General features: G+C 40.6%; 1 protein-coding gene across 3 annotated transcripts in view; it reads right to left on the bottom strand.

Moving 5' to 3' along the window:
- C6H20orf194 (chromosome 6 C20orf194 homolog) overlaps positions 1 to 13810 on the bottom strand; it is a 137477-nt gene that overhangs the window by 97271 nt on the left and 26396 nt on the right. For all 3 annotated transcript variants that reach the window (XM_027421772.2, XM_027421773.2, XM_027421774.2), the window contains 4 exons: positions 11999 to 12076; positions 8085 to 8183; positions 6779 to 6834; positions 5081 to 5216 (listed from right to left, as the gene is read on the bottom strand). In XM_027421772.2, coding sequence (XP_027277573.1) covers positions 5081 to 5216; positions 6779 to 6834; positions 8085 to 8183; positions 11999 to 12076 — 369 coding nt within the window. The remainder of the gene's footprint in view (positions 1 to 5080; positions 5217 to 6778; positions 6835 to 8084; positions 8184 to 11998; positions 12077 to 13810) is intronic.

Raw genomic sequence — 13810 nt, 5'->3', positions numbered from 1 at the left:
GTGAATTTACAGCTCATGAGGAAAAAGGAGGCAATACGTTTGGGTCTGGGCTGCCATTATCATTCAGCTCAGAGAAGTCAGATGGCCCACATGACACAGGAACATATTGGGACAGCTACAAATTTAGGAAACACCCAGCTTCCTTTGAACTTCATCTCTGTACAGATTAAGCTCCTCTAGGTTTTTAACATTTTATTTTTGTTCCCTGTTTTAACTTGTTCTTTTATACCACTATAGAAATGGATGTTTGGGGAGCGATGGAGAAATGGAGAGATGGGCCAGTGGTTAGCACTGGTTGCTCTTCCAGAGGACAGGGGTTCAATTCCCAGCACCCACATGGACTTCTCACAACCATCTGTAACTCCTGTTCCAGGGGATCCGATGACCTCTCCTGGCACCAGGTCAGCAAATGGTTCACAGACACACGTTCATGCAAAAATTCCATAAAAATGAAAAAAAAAACTGATCATCAAGTGTTCCTAAGATACCAAATACAAAATGCAAAAATGCAGTCATTAAAAACTAAAGAAGGGGCTGCAGCGATGGCTCAGTTAAGACATTTGCTCTTCCAGAGGACCCAGCTTTGGTTTCCAGAACACCCATAGTGGTTCACAACCATCTCTGAGGGCACCTGGTGCACACGCAGGGAAAACATTCATATACCCAAAATAAAATAAACCTAAACAAACAAATTCTAAAAACCTCCAAACTAAAGGAGGACCAGTGAGATATCTCAGCAGGTAAAGTTGCCTACTTGTAAGCTGACAACTTGTGTTAGGTACACAGGACCCACACAGTGGGAGTACTGAACCTATTCCCATGAATACACATACATACACTAAAATAAATCAATAAAAATGTAAAACAAAAAATAAAAGCCATAAAGGAATGCTGCTGTGGTGGTCTGTGTCTATGATCTTGGTAAGATTCAGGGTCATCTTCAGCCATATATTGAGTTCAAGGCCAGCCTAGGCTACATGAGACCTTGTCTCAAACGACAAACCAAAAACAAATAATAAACCATAAAAGAATGGAAAGTAGGATAGTACAGAAAACAGCTAAATGTTTACAAATATTCATTCTTTCTATTTTAGTCTATGAATGAAAGCCATACCAGATACACGACATTTTTCTTTACTCTTTTTATGTGTATGGTTGTTTTGCTTGCATGTATGTCTGTGCACAACTTTCGTATTTGGTGCCCATGGAGGTCATCAGTGGGCATCAGACCCCCAAGAACAGGAGTTACAGACAGTTAGTTGTGAGCCACCATGTGGGTGCTAGAAACTGAAACTGGGTCCTCTGGAAGAGTAGCCAGTGCTCTAACTAAAAAGTCATCTCTCTAGCCCCACAAGGCATTTTTCTGCGACAGCATAATTTTGTTACAGATGAAACTGCTTTTGTTATCAGTCTGCACATTTTAGGTGCACTTGTTAATTTTTAAATCACCCACAGGTGAAACAGAAACGGGTGAGTATGAGTTAGAACAGACCTGCTTTTTCATCATTGTTTTTTCTCTTTAGATTTTAACTTTAGCGGATTTATTTTTTTAAGCACATTTATTTTCTGTGTTTGTGTGTGCAAGGGTGTGCATGTGTGAGCGTGTGTGAACTCATGCCAGGACATTTTGTGGGGAGTCAGTTTTCTCTTTCTATCTGGTGGGTTCCAAGGACTGAACTCAGGTTGCCTAACTTAGTGGCAAGCCTCCCGACGCGGTGCCTGGTGTCGAGCCATCTCATCAGCTTAGGGAAGGATTTATCTTCAAGGTTAAGAATTATTATCAAACACATTTCTCATTTGTGTTACAATATTTCTGATTTCTATCAATTCCTTTTGATTCTTTCTTAGAGTCTCCAATTCTCTGCTCACTTACCTATTCTTAAATGCTGTCTACTTTATGCATTAGAGTATTAATTATTAATTATGTTTATTTTAAATTCCCTCCCCAGGTCTAGGACAATAGCTCAAAGGCAGAACAGTTGCTTAATATTCTTAAGACACTGGGCTCCATCTTACACTGCAAATAACAATAATAAAAATAAATCATATTTGAAAAATTATAAAAACTGAGTCCTATCTGAATCTGAAGGTTATAGGTTATACTACCACCCCCACCCCTTGAGACAAGAGTATTGCTATGCTACTCAAGCTAGCCTTGAACTTGTGATTTTCCTTTCTCAACCTCCTGAGTGATGGGACTACAGACATCTACCAACAGACCTGACTTGGTATGCCCTGTAACTTTCTGTTGAAGCTAGACACAGTAACTCAAGTAATAGGGACTGAGATAAGCAAGCCCTTATTGTAAGATTTGATGTTAATCTGGCTGGGTATTGAGTTGTGTTTAATATTTTTTTGTAGCTCCAAGTACCATGGGCTTCATATTCTTGTACTCCTGTATGAGTTTCCCTAGGAACTTCTTGGTGATCTGCTGTTACTACACTGCAGATCTTTTGAGGTAAGAGAATAAGGGGGAGTATTCTCTACCCTTATAATTAAGTCTCAGTATTTGGGTGTGCTTGTGAAAGAGCTTCTTCTTCTTCTTCTTTTATTTGTTTATTTGTTTTGTTTTTCGAGACAGGGTTTCTCTGTATTGTTTTGGAGCCTGTCCAGGAACTCACTCTATAGACCAGGCTGGCCTCGAACTCACAGAGATCTTCCTGCCTCTGCCTCCCTAGTGCTGGAATTAAAGGCGTGCGCCACCAATGCCCAGTTGTGAAAGAGCTTAACTCTTCCTTCCCTGCTTCTCAGGAAGGCTACAGTGTGATAAGGTTAAGGGATGCTTTTCTTCTAAGTGGAATGGGACTTTGGTGAAATCTTTTATTTTGAAGAGGAGGCCTTTACTACTACTTTTCTCATATTATAAATGACTTTATCCAACCAAGAGGAATTTTTTCTTGGCTCTTTACCATTAGAGTCTGTTAGGGTTTTAGAAATTAAACCCCTGTAAATGTGGTGCTCCTTCTAAGACTGTGTCCCCTATGAGTTTCTCACCCATACTAGTCACATTCAGAGCCCAGGATTTCATTACAATTTCAACTTGAGGGGGACTGAATGTGACTCTTTGGTTTTACCTGCCCTCCAAAGCTCAGAGTGGCAGTTTGAATGGGTGTTTTTAGGGAAAAAAACACTTCAGAGTCATAATTTTGTTATTTATGTGTATGAGTATTGTGTATGATGTATGTCTTGCATCACTTGTAAGCCTTGTGCCTTAGGACTCAGACATCATTGCTGGGCGTCAGTGGCACACACCTTTAAGCCCAGCCCTTGGGAGGCAGAGGCAGGGGGATCTCTGTGAGTTCCAGGCCAGCCAAGGATACACAGAGAAACTCTGTCTTGAAAAACCCAAAAGTGTATACAGAAAACATAACCACCAAATTACTGTTTTGGTTCTGAAGTTATTAGCCTGTCCGCCTCTTTCTCTTCACCTTTCAGAGTCAAATGTCCAGGGAATTTAGCGGGTGAAGGAAAAAAGTTTATCTATCCCATTTATTTATTTATCTATTTATTTATTTTAAAAACAGGATCTATAAGTCACCCTGTCTTCTCTATTCGGATTTAACATATGAGATCAACAGTAACATTATATAGAGATGCCTCTCCTCTGGCATTTTCTATATATTCCAACAATTCTGGAGATTAAAATGGGGTGTTATAGTTTCATCTCCATATCTAAAAGCCACTTGGGGGAGGAAAAAATGTATGTGGCTTATGCTTCCAGGTCACAGGCCACCACCGAGGGAAGTCAAGACAGGAACCCAAAACAGAAACCACATAGGGACACTGCTTGTCAGTCCACTCTCTGGATGGTCACAGGTTCATGCTTAGCTAATTTTCCTACACAGCTTATTCCAGAAAATGGTAAATGGTACTGTCACAATCAAGAAAATCCCTTACATGTCCACATGTCTGATAAAAAGAGCTATTTACTCAATGGAGACTTCATTTTTGAGGTGACTGTAGGTATGTCAAGTTGACTGTTAATGCTTACTGGGACAACAGGACAAAAAATGCTACCATATCCACTTGGGTCTTGTGTTCTCAAAATCCTAATTAAAAACTAACTACATCTACCATTCTAGCTTCCCTAATTTCCTGCAACATTTAAAAAATACTTTGTTAGAAACATATAAAAATACTTAACATTCTACTAAGACAGCACAGACTTTGACAACCATTAGAATCACATATTGAAGCATAATGGTCCCCTATATTTTATTTCTCTGTGTGTATGGGGGGGTGCATGTTCATATATGTGGGTGCAGGCATAAACCTGGCATGGTAGGAGTTTAAATAACCTTCAGATGTTGGTCTCTGCTTTTCCATCTTGTTTGAAATAGGCTGCTGCATACACTAGGCTGGCTAACTAACCTGTGCGCTTCTGGAATCTCCCATTCCTGCCTCCCACCTTCCAATAGGGGCCTGCTGGGATCACACATACTTGACCACCATATCAGGCTTTTATGTGGGCTATGGGGAATCTAAACACTGAGCCATCTCCTTGACTTCTAATGCTTCCTTTTTGTTTGTTTGTTTTGAGACAGGGTTTCTCACCCCAGGCTGTCCTGGATGTCCTAGAATTTGCTCTATAGACCAGGTTGGCAGAGATCCTCCTGCCTCTGCCTCCTGAGTTTTGGGGTTAAAGGCAAGCACCACCACCACCCAGGAGCTCCTTTTTAAAGAATACAGCAAGCAATATACCATTATGTAATAAAGAACAATCAGAGAGGAGGTGAGACAAAGCCTAAAGACCAGAGTTCAATCCCTGGAACTCATGTGAAGACAGAAGGAAAGAACTGGCTTCATAAAATTTATATCTGGCCTCCACACATGTACTGTGATACATAGGTAATACCCCCCATCAAACACATACACAAATAAAATATAAACAAATGTTTTTAAATTCATAACCACTACTTATTAAAATATATATAGTGAATTATGAATCACTTCACCATAAAACAACTTCAAATTCAGGATTAAGCAAACATAATGACAGAAATAGGCTCCTTTTGGCCAGCAGCCCTTCCTTGTTATTAGATAGTAAAATTAATCAAGTACAGACAGTCTGGCCACTCACCATGTGTTTGGCAAAGCTCCCCGCAGGACCAGTGTTTCGCACCAGGTGCCCCTCAGAAGGAAAGTTAAAGCTGCCAGCACTCAGGTTGTCTCGTGTAGAGTGGTTACCAAAGAGAACAAATGGCTGTCGATGAGGGCTAGAGCAGTATGTCAAAATGCAATTAGACAAGGTCCCGTAACCGGATCACAGGCTTTTCTGAGTGTTGTTACCACAGGATGATCCAATCTACCTAATGTCCCTGACTGGCTTGGAAAGGATGTCAGATATTGCTGACTCTTTCTGGTGACCCCTGGGGATCGGTCACTCAGGATAGAACTATCCCTTGCTAAGTTTATGCCTTCTCACTTGACTTCCTTTTTGAGGAACCAGTTCCTGGAGTCGGCTACCAAAAATATAATGGCAATCTGCCCAATTCTTTGTAAGGTAAAATTTTAACAGAAATAGAGCTTTTAAAGATTCATAGTGGGGCTGGAGAGATGGCTCAGAGGTTAAGAGCACTGACTGCTCTTCCAGAGGTCCTGAGTTCAATTCCCAGCAACCACATGAGGGCTCACAACCATCTGTGATGAGATCTGGTGCCCTCTTCTGGCATATATGCAGATAGAACACTGTATACATAATAAATATAATCTTTAAAAAAAAAAAAAAGAGTCAGATCCAACAGACTACTCAGATCCAATAGACAACAGAGTAGCTACCAACTTCTAAGTACCTTTCAGGAGGGGAGCATGAGGAGAAGGACGCTATGATGCTATGATGCTAGCCTATCACACCACCTCCCCATGCACCCACTAACAGTCCTGTTGTCTTGCCTTGCCTTTGACTAGGCTCCCACTTCCTGCTCATTCGGCAAGTGTTCTAAGCAATCCCTTCAGACAGTTTTTTCAGAGAGCTTTCCTAAGAGCCACCAAGGAAACTTCACATGTAGTATTTAGAAAATCAAATGAACAGGACTCACTTTTCTTCTGAAACTTATCAAGCTAAGTTACACTTTAAACAGAAACTGTTTTGTCTGAAACCCAGGAAGGTGGTTTGTCTATTAGACTGGACTGGATGGGGGAACAATTGTGATCTGTCCCCTCTACCCACCAAAGAAAACTTCTGCTGATCACGACAAAGATGCAGAAGGTAATGCTCAGAAACCCTTACCACCCCTATCTTTTGCAAGGTGCTCGGTTTTTAGTTTAATTCATCTTACCCTCCTCAAAATACCGCTGTTCCTAGTCTGCAGTTGCATACCGTTTCATTTTGCTTTCCTGAGCTAGGAACAAAATAAAAATTCCTTTCTTTCTTTCTTTTCTTTTCTTTGTTCTTTTTTACTTTTTGGGTTTTTTGAGACAGGTTTCTCTGTGGCTTTGGAGACTGTCCTTGTAGACCAGGCTGGTCTCAAACATCCACCTGCCTCTGTCTCCCGAGTGTTGGGATTAAAGACATGTGCCACCACTGCCTGTCGAAAAATTCCTTTCTTTTAGATTGAAGCATATTATAATATTTGAAGAGCCATTTTACTAAAAGATCACAGAAAAATGAAGCAAATACAAAAGTACAAAGCACCAAGACAAATGAATCACAACTACGGAGTTCTTATGCTGTAACTATGGTCAACTCACACTCTGAACTTGGACACCCCAATATTCAATACCCGTTTTCAACTCCATTTTCTCTATTACCATTTGCAGTTCCGTCCCAGGAACATACCTGTTTTCAGTAATATGGCTGGAGATCATTCCATGACTGAAGTAGCTTCTGAATGGCTAAAAAAGAAGCCAACATCTGATGTAAGACAACAGTTTGAAAATAATAAAACTTTTCACATATGTGCATATGTACATACACAAATCAGGAGAACGAGTAGTATATAACAGAAAGACAGAGATGTGTACAGAGTATAAGAACACAGAAAGAATGCCGGGCAGTGGTGGTGCATGCCTTAATCCCAGCACTCAGGAAACAGAGGCAGGCAGATCTCTGTGAGTTTGAGACCAGCCTGGTCTACAAGAGCTAGTTCCAGAACAGCCTCCAAAGTCACAGAGAAACCCTGTCTCGGAATGCGCCCACCCCCACTCCCACCCAAAAAGAATACAGAAAGATAATGAGGTAGATAAATCATGAATTTGGGACACAGCAATGAAACAAAACATTGTGAAGAAAAATAGAAAATGGTGTTGGTAGAAAATGGTAGCATACACATTTAATCCCAGCACTCAGGTAGGGGGCTTGTTCTGGGCTACCATGATTCACTGAAGAATGGAGTCATAATAGTTTAAGCCCAAGTTAGGCTCAAAGACAGCTCTTGTGATTTCTTTCTGTTGAATAGTGTTTGTGACTGTTCCATTCTCTGGATTTCAATCAGACAGTTCACTTTAGTCATGAGGTGTGCCTTAGCCTGAACCAATGCAGTCTTGGAAATGCAGACTTGGAAAGGAAAGCATGGCACTCATAACCACAGCTCAGCTGGTATTCAGAGGTGCAGAACTATTAACTAGCAATAACTACTGATTGGGGACACCACCATGCTGAAAGGTGAACATCCTTCTAATAGAGATGCTATCACAAGAAAAAAGTATTTTGGGGCCATAGGGGATTGAAACCAGGGCCCTGAATATACTGTGTTGAATATATATATATTTGATCAATATATATATCAATATATATACTTGAATATACTGTATACTGTGCCTACCTCTGAACTACATCCCAGTTACAGAACAACATTTTTTGGTTTGGCAAAGGAGGGGATTTCTTTTACCATGTATCATTTATAGAAAAGATAACCAGCCAGCTGGTGGCAGTGGTGGTGCACACCTTTAGTCCCAGCACTTGGGAGGCAGAGAAAGGTGGATCTCTGTTAGTTCAAGACCAGCTTGGTCTACAAGAGCTAGTTCCAAGACAGCCGCCAAAGCAATAAAGAGAAACCCTGTCTCAAAAAACAAAAAACAAAAAAGAAAGAACGAGAAAGAAATTAACTAATTTTCCTTTCTCTTTATGACTTTCACTTACATACCTCACCGGCCTGAGATTCTGAAAGTTCCAGCAGGAAAGGGATTTCTGTGTCAAAATTAGCAAAGAAGCTTGTCCACTGATGCTCAAACGCCACCAAGTCCTAGTTAAAAGAACAAAAATAAACAAACAAACCACAGGGTCATATGAGAGGCACATTAGAGAATAGGAATCATGAACTTATCTTAAACACCAGGCTGCTCTGTATATGTGGATTTTTTGTTTGTTTGTTTGAGACAGGGTTTCTCTGTGTAACTGCTCTGCCTGTCTTGGAACTCACTTTGTAGACCAGGCTGGCCTCAAACTCACTGAGATTCTCCTGCTTCTGCCTCCCAAGTGCTAGGATTAAAGGTGGGTGACATCACCACCTGGCCTATATGTAGATTATTTATTATTATTGAAAAGAAAATATCCGGAAAAGGAACACCTATGCAGACAGAGTGAGTCTGCAGTAGTACCTGGGGAGCAGGGACAGACACTTACTGCACATGGACGCGGGTAACACTCTGGGTTGGCAAAAATATCTTCCATTATTATTATTATTTTTAAAGAGCACTTTTATTATGCAGCACTAGCTGGCCTGCAATTCTCTATGTAGACCAAACTGGCCTGCCTCTTCCTTCCAAGTGCTGGGATTATAGATGCCCAGACGTCACTAGAATTCTTTGCTTATTGCTATCTGTCTATCCATCCACCTTAGCTACCTATAGATATGTCTGTACACATGTGTAAGATGCACACACATATTTGTAAAATTCTCAATAATCACAATGTGGGGATTGGGGAGAAGGTTGGAATTTGTTGAGATATCATCTTACTCTGTAGCCCAGGCTGACCTCAAGCTTATTACCCTCCTGCCTCAGCCTCCTGTGTCCTGGGATTATAGACATATGCCACCATTCCTCACTGGACATTTTGGTTAATGACAGACTAAGCATATGACAGCATATACCATATAGGAGGATATATAATTTAGGTTTATTTTATTTTATTTTACTTTTTCGTTTTTTTGAGACAGGGGTTCTCTGTGGCTTTGGAGGCTGTCCTAGAACTCCCTCTGTAGACCAGGCTGGCCTAGAACTCATAGAAATCCACCTGACTCTATCTCCCGAGTGCTGGGATCAAAGGTATGCACCTCCACCGCCCAGCTGGGAAAATGTTTTTTGAGAAAATTATTGGCTTTATCAAAATACATTACATTGTAGTGAGACAATAGCTTTTTCCTTTTTAAAGAATTTATTTATTTATTTATTTATTGTGTATACAACATTCTGCTTCCATGTATATCTGCACACCAGAAGAGGGCACCAGGTCTCATTACAGATGGCTGTGAGCTACCATGTGGTTGCTGGGAATTGAACTCAAGACCTCTGGAAGAACAGCCAGTGCTCTTAACCTCTGAGCCATCTCTCTAGCCCAAGACAATAGCTTTTTGATGATTACTAATTTCTTTTGTTTGTTTTTTGAGGTAGGATCTTGGATTACCTTAAATTATTGATCCTCCTGCCTCAGCCTCCTACACGCTGGGATTGGAGGTATGTACCACCAAGCACAGCTGTTCATTTCCTTGTGTCAATTATTTCACTTACTCTGTTTTGTTTTTGAGACAGGGTCCCAACTAACTGGAATCTCACTATCTCGACCAGGCTGAATTTGAATTTCCAAAGACCACCCTAGCCTTCCCTCCAAATGCTGGGACTGCAGGTGTGTGTGCCATGGGCCAGCCCCACTGCCCAACGCACTTTATGTCTGACTGGTTTCGTCCACATGTAATGAGTGCACTGTCTGGGCCAGAAGGTGTCAGGTCCCCTGGAACTAGAGTTACTGATTGTAGCATGAATAATAAAAACCCAATGACGGATATTGGGGTTCAAGCTGAAGATCAGAAAAAGCAAAGCAGCCAGCCACTAGAGTGTCCTGTCCTCAGCACCTTTAATCCCAGCACTTGGTTGAGAGCAGAGGCAGTTGGATGAATTTCTGTTGAGTTCAAGGCCAGATAGAGATAGTAGATGACTTCACCTCTTTTTGAGACACTTTAGTTGTTTTGTTTTGAAGACAGGGTTTCTTTATGTAGCCCTGGCTGTCCTGGAACTTGCTCTGTAGACCAGGCTGGCTTCAAATCTCTTAGAGACCCACCTGCCTCTGCCTCTGCCTCCCAAGTGCTGGGATTAAAGGCATGCACCACCACTGTCCGGCTTCAACACTTTCTTTAAAATATATAAAGTAAAATGTATTTATTTTGGTGTGAGGGTGCACACATGCCACAGTGTACATATGGAAATCTCCATCTACCTTTTTGTGAGCCCTAGGCATTATTGTAGGTTATCAGGCTTGCATGGCAAGTGTCGGTACTGGCTGAAGTTTCTTCATAAACCATCTACTTTCCTTTTAATCAGTTCTCTCTTCCCTAGTATTTCATATTTCAGGTATTAATAAACAGAGTTTCATGACTTCTGGTTGAAACTAAAAGAAAGTTTTAAATTTAGTAAGTGGTTTTAAAAAATTATTATGGCCGGGTGGTGGTGGAGCATGTCTTTAATACAGCACTTGGGAGGGAGAGGCAGTTGGATCTCTGTAAGTTCGAGACCAGCCTGGTCTACAAGAGCTAGTTCCAGAACAGCCTCCAAAGCCACAGAAAAACCCTGTATCAAAAAACAAAAACAAAAAAAAATGTGGGGGGCTGGAGAGATGGCTCAGAGGTTAAGAGCACTGACTGCTCTTCCAGAGATCCTGAATTCAATTCCCAGCAACCACATGGTGGCTCACAACCACCTGTAATGAGATCTGGTGCTCTCTTCTGGTGTGCAGATATACACAGAAGCAGAATGTTGTATACATAATAAATAAATAAAATTTTAAAAAAAAATGTGGGATTGGTTCTCTCTTTCTCTGTGGATTTCAGGGACCAAACACAAGTCATCAGGCTTGGCAACAAGTGCACCTACCTGCTGAGTCATCTTATTGGCTCCATAACAAGATTTTGTTTTCGTTTCTTTCTTTTTTTTTAAGATTTTATTTATTTATTATGTATACAACATTCTGATTCCATGTACATCTGCATACCAGAACAGGGCACCAGATCTTGTAAAGGATGGTTGTGAGCCACCATGTGGTTGCTGGGAATTGAACTCAGGACCTCTGGAAGAGCAGTCGGTGCTCTTAACCGCTGAGCCATCTCTCCAGCCCCGTTTATTTCTTTTGAGACAGGGTCTCACTGTGTAGTCCTGGGTGGTCTGGAACTCTATATAGCTGGCACTAGTCTGGAACTCACAGAGCTCCACTAGACTGTGCTTCCAGAGGGCTGGGATTAAAGGCATGTGCTACCACACCCAGATGAACAATTAATGACTGAAGAGTTGGCAAATTATAGTCTAGGGTGGGACACATTTTTGTAAACAAAACAGCTATAGAACACAGACACAGCCAGTTTAAACACTGCCTAGAATAGCTTTTGTGCTACAATGATATTGCTGAGCAGTTACAAGGATCTAGGCAGGATATTAAAATATTACTATCTGGCCAACAGGACAAGTTTGCCACCTCTGTTCCAAATCTTGATCTCTTTAAGCAATTTGTCACCTTAATTTTTCATGCTACAAAAGACAACTTCTCCATTGTTTTATTAAAGCTGAGTACAATCACCCCCTCCCCTGAAAAAACAAACAACAAACCATAAAAATCTTTAGGTGAACTAGCTGCCTCACCAGGCAGGAGGCCTAGGCTTTCCTCAGGGTGGAAGAGGAAGCCTCATTTTCCCAGGTTTTGGAGTCCAGCACAATCGAGGAAGGGCACTCTGCTTTTTGATGAAAGTAAACTAAGATGTACTTTGCATTTCTTCAAATTAAATACCTTTGATGGGTAACTGACATGGCTAGGATAATTTAATGTAATTATGTTAAATACGCTTTGGCTCCTTACTTCTGAAAGCATATTCTCCAGAGACACAGGATCCATCCTGCTGTAGACATTCCATAGACTCAAACTCACATCCTGCAACTGCAACAAAGGGCAAAACATTGAATTATGTCAAATTCTTCAAAAATTACTATCTTGGTGTAAGTGGAGTTACTAGAATAATAAACCAAAATTGTATTAATTATATTATTGATGATATTGTGTTATTTGTAAATTACTCATTTTGTTAACTGTATTTACTATTATTAAACCAAGGCTTTATTAACTCCATTAGAACAAACCAAAATTTTATTAATCAGATTAGATCCTATACAAATTAATAAATGTTTTCTCATTCCAAAAAAATTATTTTCAGAATCTTCAGTATATCATCTGATTACAATCAATGATGTCACATACACATTTATACATACATATATACAGTTTTTTCTTTGTAATTTTAATTAAGATAATACATGCTTATGACTTTTAAAAAAATCAAACAGTATACAAGATTTAGAATAAAAATTTGACTCCTCTACTTTAATCCTCTGGAAGCCCATTAGTCTCACTCAAAAACAACTACTTAGAGCTTTTTTCTTTTTGTTATTTAAGTCTATATTTTGACATATGCTCCTTTCACTATTTATCAGTTTAGAAGTTGAGAATTAGCTTATGCAAAGATGCAGGTCTTCTCTATCATCCCACCCCACACCTTTTTTCTATACACACATACTCTAATATCACCTTTTTGGTTACATCATTAGCTGTTAATAGCATCATACAAATATTATCATACGTATTAACATACAAATATCAGGTAAAGCACACTTCTACCCTCACAAGGTGTACTTATTGCTCCTCTTTTTCTTACTAGCATAATCTTTGCTTGTTTGCCTTTTGCTTTATTTTTTTTTGAGACAGGTTCTCAGTCCATGAGCTCTTGCTGGCTCAGAGCTTGCTTTGTAGCCTGGCTGACCTTGACCTTGTAGATCAACCGGTCCCAACCATCTGAGTGTTGGGATTAGCAATTCAATTTCCTTGCCTGGGCAGTGGCTCCTGGCAGTACAATGCTTGAGGCAGGCTTCCCTAGCTTCTCTGCAGCACGCTCCTTTTGTACTTCTCTCAAAGCCAAATGTTTGGGGACAGGAGAATACAACATCACCTCTGAGATTCACTCTGAATCCAACTAACCCATAGAGTTTTCTCAGCTTTCTGAACTTTATTATGTGAGGGAAGATATTCTCCAAGAGCATGCTCAGATTAGATGCTTTGGTCTTTGGGACTAGGATAAATTTTGTCTTCCCTTATTTTGTTTTTCAAGATAAAGTCTCTCTATGTAGCCTGGGCTAAGGAGAACTTGCTGTTATAGTTTGAATATGAAATATGCTGAACACATGTTGATAGGTGATGGTGCTGTTTTAGAAGGTGGTGGAAACTTCAGGAGGTAAGGTCTACCTGGAAGGTCACACCTGACAGTCCGGTCCTCACCTCTGCTTCCGTGTGCAATGAGCTGATGGGCCATTGCCACCTGACCCACTGCCATGAGGCTCTCCTTCATCACGGGCCAAGGATTCTGAACTGAAATTTATAGAAACTCAGGCCCAATAAATATTGCTCTTTTGATTGTTTCTATCAATCAGGTATTTTGCCACACCTATAATGTTCCTGTCTCAGACTCCTAACTCTCGGGATTACAGACATATACCACCATGTATAATCTGCCAAATCTTTTTCTTGTGCTTGTTTCTGAAACAGGGTCTCATGTAGTCCATACTGCCTTGGAACTCTACGCAGCCAAGGACGGATGACCCCGAATCTCTGATCCTCCAGCTT

Source organism: Cricetulus griseus, chromosome 6 (genome assembly GCF_003668045.3).
Source record: "Cricetulus griseus strain 17A/GY chromosome 6, alternate assembly CriGri-PICRH-1.0, whole genome shotgun sequence".
NCBI classification, from domain to species: domain Eukaryota; kingdom Metazoa; phylum Chordata; class Mammalia; order Rodentia; family Cricetidae; genus Cricetulus; species Cricetulus griseus.
This window is presented reverse-complemented; position numbering and strand designations above follow the sequence as displayed.